General features: G+C 40.8%; 1 protein-coding gene across 1 annotated transcript in view; it reads right to left on the bottom strand.

Moving 5' to 3' along the window:
• The window catches only part of LOC124797781 (anaphase-promoting complex subunit 1), a 349,586-nt gene that overhangs the window by 150,852 nt on the left and 181,785 nt on the right, over positions 1-16,949 (bottom strand). Inside the window, exons 18-19 of the mRNA XM_047260813.1 lie at positions 15,519-15,699; positions 6,386-6,660 (exon numbers count right to left, since the gene is read on the bottom strand). Of these exons, the coding sequence (XP_047116769.1) occupies positions 6,386-6,660; positions 15,519-15,699 (456 nt within the window). The remainder of the gene's footprint in view (positions 1-6,385; positions 6,661-15,518; positions 15,700-16,949) is intronic.

Here is a 16,949-nt window from a genome sequence, read left to right as displayed (position 1 = left end):
TGAGATACACAAAAATACAGTAAATAGCTAAGTACTTTCAAAACAAAAGTGTTCCTGACAGTTTTCGAACGTAATGTGGAATTTCTGTTGAATGTGGCACCAGCTGTCTGCGTATCAGCATTGTTACAAAACTTTTCAGCTTCAATATTGCATGCTTCTCTGTCAATGACAATATTATGAAGTAGACAAATGCACTTGACTATGTGATCAGCTACATCAATGGATGTTTCAATTTCCTTCCTCAGTAGTCTCCATTTATTGTTCATTATACCAAATGCACATTCAACAACGTTTCTTGCTCTGGAATGCATATCATTGTATAGAATCTTCTCGTTGCCCAAATTTCTGCGAGGAAAAGGTCTCATCAAATTCTCTAATAAGGGGTAAGCTTCATCTCCCAAAATGACGTACGGTAGTTCCTGACACATTCCTTCAAGTCTTGTTGGTGGCTGTAATAACAGCTCCCCATTTATAAGTTTCTTATATAACATACTTATGTAACATACTTTCTTTAAACACGCCTGCATCAGACTGTTTACCGTAGGCACCAACATCTACAGCTATAAATTTGTAATTTGCATCAGTAACTGCTTGGAGTACAATCAAATAATACTGTTTGTAATTGGAAAACATGCTGCCAGAAAGTTTAGGACGTTGGACACGTATGTTCTTCCCATCTATACATCCAACACAGTTTGGAAATCCCCATCTCGTATGCATTTCACTGGGTTGAACTAGACGAGAATCCAACACATCAATCGACAATAATTCATTTACCTGTCCTGTTGTGCTTGAGGCTATGCTGATTCCGCACATTTTCTTTCAGTTACAGTAGAAAAATTGAAATGGCAGCACCATACAGAAAATGATAACTTAATCATTTCGTCATCAAATGATCCAGCGCTGTCCCACTCAGCCTTGGTTTCATTGCATTCATTTCCTAAAATAGATTACTTGTAAGAGCTATCCACAGATCTTTCTAAGTGGAGATAGGGTCAATCTAAAGAATGTAATTATTTACAGCTTGCTGTACTACACTTACGTGAACTGCAAAAGCGATAATACAAAAAAATGAACTTTTTGCACCTTAGTCAAACTTAGACATAGAAACATCTGTAACTTTATTTATATTTTTTAACATCTGCTGTTTATTATATGCAACTAGAAAGAAATCATGTAGAATGTTGCAAGCTTTTATTACAATGCATCAGGAGCAAGATCTCATCTCAGATTAATATACTCTTATCTTTTAGTTTGAAATACAAAATGTACATTATACTAATTGTAGGATGTTGATGACAAATAATTGTTTGTCTTTTGTGATGCAACGTGTGGCCAATTATAAAAGCATAGCAGATGATTGTCCAGTAGCCAAGGGAAAAATTCTTATACATTTGGATTTATCTAGACAATGAGACCATTAAAATAATACAAGGGACCGACACTAGGACTGCGCTGATCACTAGTAATTAGTTTTTTTCTGTCCTGCATTATATGGCTACACTAAAACAAGCTGTAACCGCGTGAAATCTGTGGCTTGCGGACGCGGCACTGATGCCACTGAATAGCTCGCATTACTTGAGACCAGAGACAGATATCAGTATCATTATCATTCCAAAAACTTTTTGGTACTTTTAGCTACATTTCATTCCCAACAATGTATGGTCTAAAATGGATTAACAGTAAGCTACCAGCTACATAACTTTTTCACTACAAGATTTGTAAATCAAGTGCACAACGCTGACAAATAGCATCATTTCACAATGACTGTTAAGAAATATGGAAAGATAATTGATTCAATACGAAGCTCAGATGTTACACTACCACGTGTACAAAAATCAGATTTTTTAGCCGCATACTTTCTTCAAAATCGCTTGGGAAGCATTACGAAACTAAGAAATCACGCGAAACGAAAAGTAGACTTTTTCTTTTTTCACGACGTAAGTAACGCTTTTAAGGAAAAAATAAGTTCATAAAACGATGTGGCGAAGTCTTATATACTGCTAAGAATTTTTAAAACACGAAAATTGGAGAAGTGGATTTTCCCCCATTTCGCCGTCCCCGCTCGGCGCTGCGCGCAATGTGAATGGACTACATGTCGGCCTGAGCCGGCTAGGCACGAGCCGAGCCAGTACGCGTCATCCCGGCCCGGCCCGGCCCGGCCCGGCCGGCAGTGTGAATGCAGCCTAATGGTCAGTTGTAGCTGCCTTGTCATCATCGTAAGATCAGAGGAAGAGTAGAAGATTGCAATGTCATCCGCAAACAAAGAGCATTTGACAGGGCTCCTGACGACCCAGCCAGGAATCGAACCCCACACTCTAGATGCAGTGACACTAACCACTATGCAGTGAGCTCGGATTAGGCAAACAAAGATTTTTATTAACAAGTTATGAAATAGAATCGCTGGTCACTACTTACCTTCAGGACACAAAATGTGCAATACTGCTGACAGACACATGTAACAGTAAATGAGATATATTATTTTACTTTTATGTGAGGTGTGTTCAAAAAGAAACTGAACTTTTGAAATAATACACCAACCAGCTGAGAGAGTGTGCTGCAGCTACTGAGTGTACAAAGTGGCAGGTTTAGACAACAAACTTCCATTTGTCGCATTTTGCTCTGAAGTTAGTAAGCGAGCTACAGCCTCTGAAGTGACTATGTGCACAAGCTGCTCATTGGATACGTGCCACAGTGACAATGAAAGAGCTGATGACAGAGCTTTAAGAACAGAGTGGTTTGTGTGTGTGTGTGTGTGTGTGTGTGTGTGTGTTTGTGTGTGTGTGTGTGTGCGTGTCACAACTTCCTAAGCCAAGCACATGGGGAGCGCTGTATGAGATGAACACACCTTTGTTAGTGGTTTAAGAGTTTTCAACAGGACAGAATGTTCATCCCAAGCTTGGACAACTTTCCACGTCAAGATATGATCACCAAACTGATAAGAGTTCATGCTGCAATTCGAAGAATGTTCATTTAATGTTTGTAAAGTTTCCAACAAATCTTAGTGTGCATGAGGGATGCTGTGTGCAGGATGAGGTCTTAACTATGGGAAAACCAGATTCGGATTTTTCATCACGATAATGTGCTGGCTAATGTGTCATTCCTTTCAGTAGCTATATAGCAAAATATCACATTCCTTTTGTCCCTCATCCATCGTATTCTACAGATCTAGCCTTAGCAGACTTTTTCCAGTTTCCTGAACATAAAACCAGGTTGAAAGAACATTGTTTCCAAACTGTAGAGGACATTCGAGACAATGCGACAAGATACCTGTTCGCTATCCAGGAAATACGTTCCAGGAGGCTTTCCAAAAGAGGAAGAAAAGATGGGAATGGTGCATTGCCAATAGATGGAATTATTTTGAGGGGACAGTGCTTAAAATGCCGTACAATAACCAATAAAGCTGTTACAGGAAAAGTTTGGTTTCTTTTTGCACACACCTCTATGTGTCTATCGACAGCACTCCACATTTTTTCCTGCAGATAAGTACTGGCCAGTGACTGTTTCTTGTAATTTATTAGTTTTCTTGACTGAATTTTCCTTTGATACAAAGACACCTATACACATTTCCAACAAGCAATAATGACCTGTTAGCACCAGCAATACACGTGTTCTACATACTTGAGTACCCCTTCGTTATGTAACTATGGGACAAAAATGATCATACACTCAATGAAATGCAATGAGTAAAATTCTTTGTTGTCTAGTTGGGTAACAAATTAACGTGGAGTCAACACATAGATAAACTAATCAAGAAGTTCTGTTGAGTGTTCTGCACTTAGAAGCATTTCTTATCCTATTGTCCTAAAGCAAAGAGTGTCGGTTTAGTTTGCTTATTTTTGCTCCTTGTTGTCTTATGGAATTATCTTCTGGGGCAGTGTACCTAAAGCAAAAAGTGTTTACTGTATTTACCCAATTCGTTGTTCAAAAAATAAGGGTCATCTTGTATTCACAGTTAAATTATTGCTGCTGAGATTAGAATTTTTACATTGTTTAACAGAGTGTTTAGCGGTTGTCTTCCATTTACACATGAAGCTTTAGCTATTGTGGTCATGTGCAGATTTATTTTGAAGAACACTGAACGGCAGGGCTGAGCAAATGATACTCACTTTTGAACAGGCTCAAGAATTCCCAATATGTAGAAATGCTTGATACAGTATCGATGTTGCTTGAACAATCAAGTGACATTTGAATCATGTGGTGCTAATGCAAGGAATATGTGAGAAACTATGAACTACTCACAACAACCATCTATTTCTCTGTTCAAAATCTGATCATTTCGTGAAAAACGGGAGTATTTGTTGCAGCAAGAATAAATTACAGCAGGATGACATATCGTGGATGTAGTACCAATAGATGTCACTAGATGGAGGCACAAGCACAAGTTCAAAAATTGGGTGAATTGTGACTGTGATCTTTTACTTATACCTTAGTTGCTGCTGCTACAAGTGACTTGCACCCTAGAACATAACTGCAGTCTGTGTTTCACAACTGATTAAGTTCAGAACTACGTAAAGGTTGCAGAGGGAACAGAGATACCAGCTTGGATGAGACCTAGATAAGTGTGAGGATTGGAATAGCGAATAGGCAACAAATCAGTCGTGTTGGCAACCATGGGAATTTATACAGCATACTTTGATATTTTAGGACCTTCTACAACATTTAAACTGTAGTTTGCCTGAATTTATTAGTAGTTGGAATTGGATTGACTTTGAATTGGACAAATACATACAAATTTATTACTGAAAGAGACGATAAAAATCTACATGGGGGCCAGCGGCGTACTTATGTCTTTCGTGCTGCAGTTTTGTTAACACACATAATGATGAATAACAGGAACGAAAGAGGGTATGTCAGCTGCTGCATCTATGCAACCTATGAGCGATCGGAGGGCAGACAACATGTTTGGAAGCAAGAGACATTGTAATGTTATCATGTCACAGTATAGAAGCGAAATCCAATATGTATTCAGATACAAAAAGCAGGGTTCTCAGGTTCCACAGCAAACACAATCTCAGAAATCACAACATATTCGGAGGAAACAGCCAAATATTTGTGACCACAAAGATATAAATTTCACAGCTGTGCTATGAGGATGATGATGATTAAAAATAGATATGCGACAGTGATAGGGTTAGTAAGTGAAAAATGTAGAAAAGAAAACAGTCTGCAAATTAATGTAAATGATTTCATTTATTTTATTTCTCCTTATATTATCAAAATGTAGACAATAAAAAAACTGCATAAATTTAGAATAGGTATAATGTTAACCTTTTTGGCAGATACTTTATGTCAATAAAACAGTTTGCAATTTTGATTAGTCAGAATACATTGAAAATAATTTTTTCTCAAAGAAGTCTCTCGAAAAAAAGGGAGTCGTCTTATAATCCAGGCCATCTTTTAGTGAAGTAAATACCACATTTATCAGAAGTGAGCAGCAACAATATTGTATGAAGCAGCTAGCCATACATTTCGCAGAAGCCTTTCTAATGACCTTTTAATTCTTACAAGCACCTCCCAAAATGTTTACTCCTTAGCCATTACTGTCACTAAAAAAAAACTTCAGTGTCAGCTGAACTCTCATCTACACAATCACAACACAATACATGAAAACAATTTTTGTGTAGTCTTTGTATATCCTTTTGTAGGGTTCAGAGTGCACTTGCATGCTTTGGTGCAAAGATATTCTACAAGCACTTATCTAACAAAGCACAAACTGGGAATCTTAAGCAACTCAAAAGAAAATTAAAATATACATCATGAGCAACTCCTACAAATTGTGCGAATACTTAAAATAAAGGACTGAAAAGTTGTGTTTGCGACATGGCAGTTAGTAGTAGAAAGTGTTACGTTGTATCTCAGGTAAATGCTTAACGATGTAGCTAACTGCTTTGTTCGTAAAATACAACTATAATTAAATAAATATTAAGCTACCAACAAGAGATCAACACACGCTAACACACCATTTAGCATAAGTGAGAGAGTCGCACCTTTTTCCCCAAAGTAGTGTTCTATTTCTAATTTACTTGTTTAAATGTAGCTCCCAGAAGCTATGCAACATAATGATAGTTTACTGTTAATGTAACACAAAGATAAAGTTCTGATGATTCACTTGTATTTTGTTAATGTACACCTTGATGTATTCAACACCTTCAAAATAGTAGTTCTTGATGTAGGGACAGGATACAATGTATGTATGAATGAATGAAATGAATGAATGACTGCAGTGGACTGGCACTGTAACTCAATGTACAGTGCTGCTACAATGTAGCCATTTCAGGCAGCATAACTGTGCATGACCATTCAAAAGCTTAGCCCCATTTTCTGTCTTGTTCATGTGCCTCTCAAAATCAGCACAAAGTAAAATAAAACATCAGCAACTAACCTCAGTGTCCGACATTTCCATGCCATCATCAGTATCGAGGTCCAATGGTGGGACACGAAGTGAACCATGTGCAGACGCAGTAGATGTGCGCCTTGAGTGTCCAATGTCAACCATGCTATTTGGCGAACACTGGGCAACCAAGTCTTGGCGTGCTATAAGTCTATAAGCTGTCTCGGGCCAATCTGAAGGTGGATTCTGTCGGCTCAGATAAATAACTTCACTTAACAGCATTGCAACACCAACAGGCATCTGTTGCAAGTCTCCTGCAGTGATATCTGTAAACAATTCCCAAATTGTTTCAAACAATGACAACAGATAACTGTAATGAGAAGCAATAATGTATTTATCAATTCTACATTCGAATTTTACATGCACTAAGCAAGAAATATAATATACAACTTTGTAAAGTAAAAACTTGAACCAATGGAACTACTCTTGTATTGGAGCCACCAATTATATAAGAAAAATTAATACCCACACACAATGATGATCACTTTTTATTGTGAAACACATGAGGAACTTAACACAGGGCAAACCAATAATTAGACAGCAACCAATGCTTTCACAAAACATACGCCAACGGCTAGTTAAGGCTACGAACTTCTTATAAAGTTTCTCATGGCTTTAGTGAATGAAGAACAATGATAAGTTTCATGTAAAACTGAGACTGATTAATTTCACACGGACTAATTGAAAGGTTCATTACAAAAACAACAGTTGTCATTTTTTTCTTTTTTGTGGTTTCAATGCGTTCTGGTAGCGATGTCCAAGAGTTAACCATTTGCATTAAACAAATTTATTAGAAAGAGCCTTTTACCTGCAGCTTCGCCTGCGGATGCGAACAGCACAAATATTGCATGCATCTCCTCCTCCACCTCTCTGTATCCATCTCCTCCTCCTCCTCCCCCCTCTCTCTGCCCATCTCCTTCTTCTTCCATCTGTCTATCCAATTCCTCTTTCTCTCCTACCTCTTTCCATGTTCTCCTCCCCCCTCTCTCCGCCCATCTCATCCTCCTCCTTCTCTCTGTTTATCTGTCCACCTCATCCTCCCCATTTGTGTCTGTCCATCTCATTCTTCCCTCTCACTATCCATCTTCTTCTTCCTCTTCTCTCTGCTCAGACATGCACATCCGCTCATATAGCCCCTGGAACACATTCCAATACTACCCGCAAAACACACGTCATGCAAGACAGCCTACATGTCACAGGTTACCAAGCTTCTCGGCCCTACGGCAGTTCAAGGACTCATATCCACACATTTTATATACTCACTAGATAGGTAGCCAGTCTTGCCCAGATATTTATTTATTCATATCTTCTATTAGAAAGGAAAACATATAAACTATTTCACATATAAACTATTTCTGTTTCCCTCTTACACCTGCATCCTAACACCCTGTACCTCTTCCACCTGCCTTCTCACACCTCTTCCGTTCCCACCTGCCCACTGCCACTTTCCATATGCCACATGCCACCTACACTTCCCCCTTCTCCTTCCCTCTCTGTCTCCCCTTCCCTCATCTCTCTCCATCCATTCCTCCTCCCTCCTCAATCTCAGCTTCCCACCTCCACCTGTCCATGTTCTCCTACCACCTCTCTGTCTGTCCATCTCCCCATCCCCCTCTTTGTCTATCCATCTCCTCTTGCCTCTTTCCTCTGCTCATCTCACCCTCCACCTCCTCATTATATATTCTTCCTCCCATCCTCTCTCTGCTCAAGCTTGCCTATCTGCATGTATAGTGCCTGGAATACCTTCCAATACCACCTGCACAACATGCCTGTCTTGCAAGGCGGCCTGGACATCAGAGGTTACCAGGGCCTCGACCTGCACCCCCACCCATATGGTGAGCTATTTGATTCATACCCCCATGTTATTTCTTCCCTTACAGTCGTTAGTATGTGTAACAAAATATACAGGGTGGTTGTAATTAAACTTTCACTACCTGAGAGAACCCCCATGAGAAACAAGTGATTCGTAGAACAATGAAACTTTGTGGTAACGTTTGTAAGGACGTGGGGAAAAGCAATAGCAACTCACAGAAACAAACGCATTTTAACAAAAGCCTGGAACCGCACCAGAGACTGCTCTACTGCTGCCTAACATCTCGGGTGGGATGTCAGCTACGTCCCTCACTATACTTATCTTCAACGTGTTAGTGTCTCGTCACTAAACCCTGTCCTTCAGGTAACCCCACAGCCAGAAATCACATGGGTTCAAATTTGGTGATACTGGTGGTCATACAGTTTGGAACGACCAGTAAATCATACAGTTTTCTCCAAACGTGTTAAACAGTAACTGAGTGACCTCACAAGCAGTGTGAGGTGGGGCTCCATCGTGCAAGCTGTCTGTCCACATGAATGGCTGAGATGAAAGCCCTCACTCCCACAGAGCAGGGATCACATGTTGGCACAGCAAATCACAGAAGCATGTGCCATTCACCCTGGAAATTTTCGGTCTTTGGGGTTCAAATCCCTCCGACTTCACTGTACCAGTACTGGTACCTAATGGCAAGTCATGACACAAACATTACAGACAATGCAAATCCTGTAACGCAAAGTCTGAATATTAGTCCTACACAGTTGGCTATGCATATGGCAAACAGTTTTCCATCAACACTGCCCCAAGTAACAAAGTTTAATCGTGTCTACCCTGTATGTACACGCTTCTTAGCTGCTGTTTCAACTGCAGTCAGAAGCAGCACCTACATTGCACTTATCTCATCGTCCCCTCTCTCTGCCAGTCTCCTTCTCCCCCTCTCTCCATCCATATCCTACTCCTCTTCCCTCCCCCTTTTCATATTTTCCTTCTCATACTCACCCCTCTCCCTTTCCATCTCCTTCTTCCCTCATCTCTCTGTCCATCTCCTTTTTGACCCTATCTCTTTCCAACTGTTTTACCCCTCTCTCTATTCCTTTCCTCCTTCCTCCACACTCTTGTTAATCTTCTCCTCCTCCTGTCTCTGTCCATCTTCATCTCCTCCTCCTACCTTTCACAGTCCATCTCCTGCCTGCTTCCCTTCCCTGTCCATCCCCTCCTTTTCTGTGTGACCATCCCCATCTCCCTCTCCCCCTCTGCCCATCTCTTCTCCCCCCCCCCCCCCCAATTCCTTTTCCACCCACCTCCTGCCTCCTATTCTTTCCCCCTGCTCCCAACTCTCTCTGACCATCTCCTCCTCCCCCTCCCTCTGTCCAACTCCTCTTCCCTCTGCTCTGTCTGTCCATCTCCTCCCCCCTCCTCGCTGTCTATCCATCTCCTACTCAACCCTCTCTTTCAGTCCAGTTCCTCCTCCCATCTCTCCCTATCCACCTCTTACACCCATCTCTAACTGTCCATCTTTCTTCTCTCCCCTTTCTGTCCATCTCATCCTCCCCTCTCCCAGTGTCCATCTCCCGCTCCACTCCCTCTCTGCTCAACAGCGTCCACCCACTGGAATGCATTCTGATACTAAGTGCACAACATGTCTGTTGTGCAGAGCAGCCTAGATTCATGAGGTACCAATCCCTTTCACCCCAATGCCCACCTCTATTGGAGCTAGCAGTATTTCTTCCCAGATAAAAAGTTGTATGTGTGTCAAACAAATTTGGCTGAATTTGATCCAGTGGTTTAGCAGGAAATTTGAAACACACACAAATGTATGTATGAGAGCAGACATGAAGTCACAGACAGGCACCATGAAAAAGAACACTACTAATATTCTTAGCTTTCAGATTAAGTCCTCCTTCAGAAGTGAAGCTCTCACACATTCACATGACCAGAACTCACACACATATGGCCATTGTCACTTGGTGCTAAGGGCCTACAGCAACTGCATCTAATGTTAGCAGCAGTCTACCTGAGGTGGATAATGTGGTGTCACCGCCAGACACCACACTTGCTAGGTGGTAGCCTTTAAATCGGCCGCGGTCCGTTAGTATATGTCGGACCCGCGTGTCGCCACTATCAGTGATTGCAGACAGAGCGCCGCCACATGGCAGGTCTACTCTAGAGAGACTCCCTAGCACTCGCCCCAGTTGTAAAACCGACTTTGATAACGATGGTTCACTGACTACATGTGCTCACATTTGCAGAGATGACAGTTTAGCATAGCCTTCAGCTACGTCATTTGCTACGACCTAGCAAGGCGCCACATTCAGTTACTATGTCTTCTGAACAGATAATATTGTGACTCATGTACCGTCAAGAGCGACGTTAATCATTAATGGATTAAAGTTAGGTATCAAACTAATTACGTCCACTTTCTGAATTCTAATTCCTTGTCATGTTCCAGCCTTCACGTCAGTATAGTCCTTCCCTCCTCACGCCAGCCTGCGTGAGTTAAAACGCGTGCATTTTGGCCTCCACTAGCCAACACAACAGATAGTGCGGGTAAGGAGGAAGCATGGGGCAGGAAGGTCAACAACAGCCAGGTATGGGTGGGGAAAGATGCTAGTACTGCCTGCCTGAGCATGCAGAGATGTAGTGGGGACAGGATAGGACTGCTAGATGCAGCACAGGAAGGCTGTACACGGGAAAGGGGGGGGGGGGGGGAAGGGGGGAGTGAAACCGATTGGAGAGAAGTAGAGAAGAAGAAATGACTTCTATGTTGGTGATGGGTAGAATCCTGATGGTACAGGCTGTCAAGTAGTCATTAACGTAAAGCACATCATGCTGGGTGGCATGTTCAGTGACTGGGTGGTCCAGCCGTCGCTTGGACACAGTTCAGCATCGGCCATTCATGTGGACAGACAGCTTTTTAGTTGTCACGTCCACATAGAATGCAACACAGCAGATGCAGCTAAGATTGAAGATCACATGGCTGGAGCCTTTGTCATTTGACATGGGCTAGTTTTGTCTGGAAGTTGGCCACAAAAAACCTGAATGTTCTTTCCTAGTAATTGTTGGGGTCTTTCAGTCTAGTCCTTGCCAATGTTAAGCTTTAGTATCTGTGAGTCAGTAATGAATTCAAAAGACAGTGTCCAGTGACCTAAAAAGCAGAAACACCATTAAAGAAAGAAAAATGAAATAATAAAGTCACAGTTAATGGGTACATATTAGAGATAACATATAAGCATTGTTTCCACTCTTTTCTTTTCTCTGCTAGTAAATTTTGCCATCTGCTCTTCTTGCATGTATATAGGTGAATTGACATCCACTCTCATTGGTTTTAGGTGCAGAACACTGTGATGCTTTAGTCAACAACAGCTGAATAAAGGAAACAACTTTCCTCAGAGTTCTCAAAAAGGGCGTCAAAAATATTTAAGGGGCCTATTTGACTGGTCTTATCAAAGTTGCTAAACAACAAGGACCACAGAATACCTGAAATGGATTCGTTAAAATTGTGTCTTTTTATTACATGCAAGACCTGCCTGCACCTCAGCTAACAACTATTATAGAATCCCAAATTAACAAACCTGCTTTCAACATATAATTCAGTCAGTCGCAGCGAAACTCCCATAAGAACAATGTTATGGTTCAAATGGTTCTGAGCACTATGGGACTTAACATCTATGGTCATCAGTCGAACAATGTTATTCCCTCACACTACTAACGAATGCCGCTGTAGGAAAATTCCACATGAAGCACTCTGGAAATTAAAATGCAGTTTTTATGCAATTTCTAGCATGTCCAAGTGAGTTTCCAATTTCTTTTTCAGATTCATACAGGTAGTACCGTCATTAACGAGAAGCACATCATGCTGGGTGGCATGTTCAGTGACTGGGTGGTCCAGCCGTCTCTTGGACACAGTTCAGCATCAGCCATTCATGTGGACAGACAGCTTTTTAGTGGTGCAATTAGTGGTAACCATTTCAATCAGTTGACATGTAACTAGATCATAGTCAATAACTCTGCTTCCCTTGCAGCAATACTAGAAGACGCATTGACAGAATCGGAAATTGATTTCTGCCCTGCCTAATATGCAACTTGGGTCATGTTATCTGACATTAAAGTCACTAAATCTCCAAAGCATGAATAGTGTTGTTGCTTGTTTTTTAATTTTACTTTTGTGGAGTTAAGGTCTGCATATGAAGAAAGCCTACAGATCAGCAAAAGCTGACAATCACCCACATTGTTGTTGACAAGTTAACACAAAACTTTTAACATGGCAAAGAAATACAATGATGATAACAATGATGACGATGAAAAGGAGACTGTTGGACCAAGTTTCACTGCTGCTAAGTAGATAAATCAATTCTAACTTATACCAACCAACTGGAAAACTGGAATGACAACTTCTTTCACTACAATGTGCTGGAAGGACAAAACAAACAAGCCGTCTCGATTTAAAAAAACTATGAAAAGTGTATTAATTATATATTTATGCATTTAAATTTATAGTACAGTATATTCACAACTTCGGTATTTACATAGTACTTACATCACTTAAACATGCCTGAAATACGATTCTGAGCCACACCTTATGTATACTCTGGTAAAACGCCAGTTAAGGAAAAAATATTTGGGTCCTCGGAGATTTGTTAAAAAGAGGTTTACCTTGTAATGCAATATTTTATGCAACACAGCTAAGATATTATGTTTTTGATGTTCACAATGTTTCCAGTGATGAAGCTGTAATGATTACTTATCATGAACAAGTTGCTAAGAGTAAGCTACAACAAAGTGAACTCTTTATTCTTTCATTACTTGAAAATAGACAGCATTTGAAGAGAGATTTGGTTTTGACTTCAGGTGGAAGCACAAGTCAGAACTGAATTTTTTTCATTATGTACTCTCGGTATATGCTGTTCACATCCTGAAAATTTCCACAGAAGAACTTATCCCTTCCCCATGAGACATTACACTGAGGTGACAAAAGTCATGGGATAGTGACATGTATATACACAGGCAGTGGCAGTATCATGTACACTTGTATAAAAGGACAGTGCACTGGTGAAGCTGTCATTTGTACTTAGGTGACTCATCTGACAAGGCTTCCAACGTGATTATGGCCGTGTGAGGGGAATGAACAGACTTTGAACACGGAACATCGTATTTCGTAAATCATCAGGGAATTCAGTATTCTGACATCCACAGGGTAAAGAGTGTACTGAGAATACCAAATTTCAGGCACTACCTCTTACCACAGGCAATGCAGTGGCTGACGGCATTCACTTAACAACCAAGAGCAGTGGCGTTTGTCTAGAGTTATCAGTGCTTAAGGACAGACTACACTGCATGAAAAAACCACGGCCCATTGTGTGAAATAACCACAGAAATCATTGTGGTACATACAATGAATGTATCTGTTATGACAATGCAGCAAAATTTGGCATTAATGGGCTACAGCAGCAGATGACCGACTTTGAGTGCCTTTGCTAATAGCACATCACCTGCAGTGCCTTTCCCGGATTCATGACCTGATCGGCTGGACCCTAGACACCAGGAAAATCGCAATCTGTTCAGACGGGTTGGTAAGACCTGGTGGTAGGGTTCGAATGTGGCACAGATCCTACAAAGACATCGATCCAAGTTGTCAACAAGGTACTGCACAAGCTAGTGGTGGTTACAATTCAAAAGAAAGTAAGGCAAAAAGTGATAAATAGTTCCTTTCTTCTGCAAAATACAAGGGTTGAGTGAAAAGTAATGCCTCTACCTTCGTAACTCTTCAGCAGTTGGCAGCAGGTACTGCCTTGTTCCGTAGCCTCTTCTCTACAGCTCCAGTTGGCAGGAAGCCGTAGCACTGAACAGTTTTGTTCTTACAGTGTAAAGTATGGAACCCTGTGCAGACGGTCGGTCAATGTGATTTAAAAATGAGCAGTCATTGAAGTCTTGACAGAAGAAGGTGTCACCCCCAAGGATATTCATCAGAGAATGAAAGCAGTTTATGGTGATTGTGTTGATGTGAGTACTGTGCATCGTTGGGCGAGTAAGTTTAAAGATGTTGAGGTGGGAACATCTGACCTGTGTGCCAAAGAGTTGGACAGCAAACACTGAGTTTCACACACAAAATGTTGACAGATTGATTCAGGGCGATCGCCGTATCACTCAGAAAGAAATTGCAAGCACAATCGGCATTTCACAAGAATGTGTGGGTCACATTATTGCTTTGCTTGGCTATTGGAAGATCTGTGCACGATGGGTACCCCGGATGCTGACTCCTGAAATGAAAGTCCACAGACTTGAAATTTGCCAGGAACTCCTCTTGTGTTACGAGAATTAAGGTGACGCCTATTTCCATTCAATTGTGACAAGAGATGAAACGTGGGTACACCATTACTACCCGGAGACAAAACATTAGTCTATGGGCACAAAGACTCACCCCAGAAAAAGAAATTCAAGACGCACCCTTCAGCTGGAAAAATCATGGCCACAGCGCTCTGGGACGCAGATGGTGTTATCCAAGTTGATTTCCTTGGTTGTGGAACAACAATAAATTCAGAGCATTACATCACAACGCTGCAAACTCTGAAATCATGGCTAAACAAGAGTCCAATAGGAAAAAAGAAATGTTTTCCTGCAGCATGACAATGCCAAACTACACACATATGTGCCACCACAGAAGAACTTCAGAGACTGAATCTCACCACCATACGGCATCCTCCATACAGTCCAGATTTATCGCCATCTGACTTCCATCTGTTCCCAATAATGAAAGACGATCAGTGGGGACATCCTTATGCTTCTGAAGAAGATGTTGAGAGAACTGTGAGACTGTGGTTGCAGAAACAGTGTGTAGACTTCTTCCGTGACGGCTTCAGAAAACTTGTTCGTCGTCGGCAGAAATGTATCCAATTGGCAGGAAATTATGTGGAAAGGTGAATATTGGTAATTAAAAATCACATTTTAAGGCTTATTTCTGCATTTTATTTATTAAAATATTCCCATCCAAACCCGATTAACAAAGGTGGAGGTGTTACTTTTCATTCAAACCTCGTATACACTCTAATTCTTGACGTGTCCTGAAAGTCTCCCCATCCCAGATTCTTGCAAGTAACTCTCTACGAAAGTACTTCCTCAGGATAAATCAAGAGCATGGTGAACATTGCCATCTCACCTATCAATTTGTGATCATAATAAACATTGGTCTTAAAAAAGTGTGGCTAAATATGAAAAAAAATTGTTCAAGGAAAAATTTGCAACCCTTCAGAACACAGGCAGTTGCTTCGTAATACAACATAACACCAAAGAACAGTGATGATTAACCATTTAGCTTACCCATTTCCACCATTAGAAGAACTGCCCTATGTGGAAACGGATATGAAGCACTGCGTCCAGCATCCCTTGCTGAAAGAACTTCTTGTGTTTCTCCTCTGATTCCTGCTGGTACCACAGGCTGTATAAAATGTTCCAGCTGCAAGTTTGGATTCTCTGCACCCTGGGTAATTACAGCAACTAACTACAAAGTAAGAGCACATCAATCAACATTGTGCTATATAGCTTTTAAACATAACTCAGCTTGGCAATGATAATTTCAAAGCCTCAAATAATATTGTACCAAACAAAGAGATGAATTGTCATTATGTAAGCTGTTGTTATTGTTAATATAGTAGTAGTAGTAGTAGTAGTAGTAGTAACATAGCTGGATCAGAATAATGAAGTGAAGGACAGCTACTTGTTTACAGGGCAGCTACCACAGCAACAACAATCAATCAGAGGATGTGCTTGTTCATTGCCTTCCGGTCTGTCCATTGTGTAGTGGTACATGTTCTTATTTAATATAGCAACATGTCTCACTTTTCTCTAATGTAATGATGAAAGATTGCCATGGAGAAACAATGATTTTAATTAGTAGTGTAGGGAGAACAGTACACTGTGCACACATTCTTTTAATTTATGTGCAGACATGAAGGGAGAAATGGAAGCACACAGTACCAACAAGATGAGTGTCTTTGTTTGCAACGGAAAAGTCATTTAATCTTTGTAGTCACACTTTGGGGATGCTGTGGTTTCCAGAGAAGAAAGGGCCTGGCAACAATGGTCTAGCCTCAGAACAAAAGAGGCTATATTATGTAGTCTCTTATTCTGTCATTCGATGAGTTATCATGTTCAGACTGGCTATGAGCATGTTGTGAATGGGCGATCTGTTCACTCATTGTTTTAATAGTCTATGAGAAATACTAAATACAGGAGAGTTCTTTAAAGAGCAGTAATGTGATTTTGTAACTAGTGGATGTAGATACAAGCTTTCTTACAGCCCTCACCCCTCTGCAGAAGGAAAAGAAATCCCACAGTACAACTGGTGGTACTTCATAGCAGGAGCAATGCATCAAGAATATTACAAGAAGGTGACCATCAAGTTGGAATAAAGTAACAATAATTGCAATCAGCATCAGGGTGACAGATCAGTTTAGGAAGCAGGTACCCTCAGCAATGAAAACGCAAACCTGAGTGAACTGTACCACTTCAGCCATTGCCATATCATTCTGGTACCTCACGTGCCAGATACCACAGTCAGTTGCAGACTATGCTCCTAACCAGTAACATAACAATAGTGATACGTTTTCATTGTTTGATTTTTTTCTATTAGTAGCATTTTTGTTTTCTGTGACCGAATGTCCTTTAGTAGTTGCAAAAAGGTTATAAGACCATTACCACCTTGTCAAGAAAACCCAATACTGCATGTTAATGGGCAGCGGGTGAATGTAT

The sequence above is a fragment of the Schistocerca piceifrons genome, chromosome 1 (assembly GCF_021461385.2).
Source record: "Schistocerca piceifrons isolate TAMUIC-IGC-003096 chromosome 1, iqSchPice1.1, whole genome shotgun sequence".
Lineage (NCBI taxonomy): Eukaryota > Metazoa > Arthropoda > Insecta > Orthoptera > Acrididae > Schistocerca > Schistocerca piceifrons.
The sequence above is the reverse complement of the archived record's forward strand: the minus strand, read 5'-3'. Positions and strand labels throughout refer to the sequence as shown.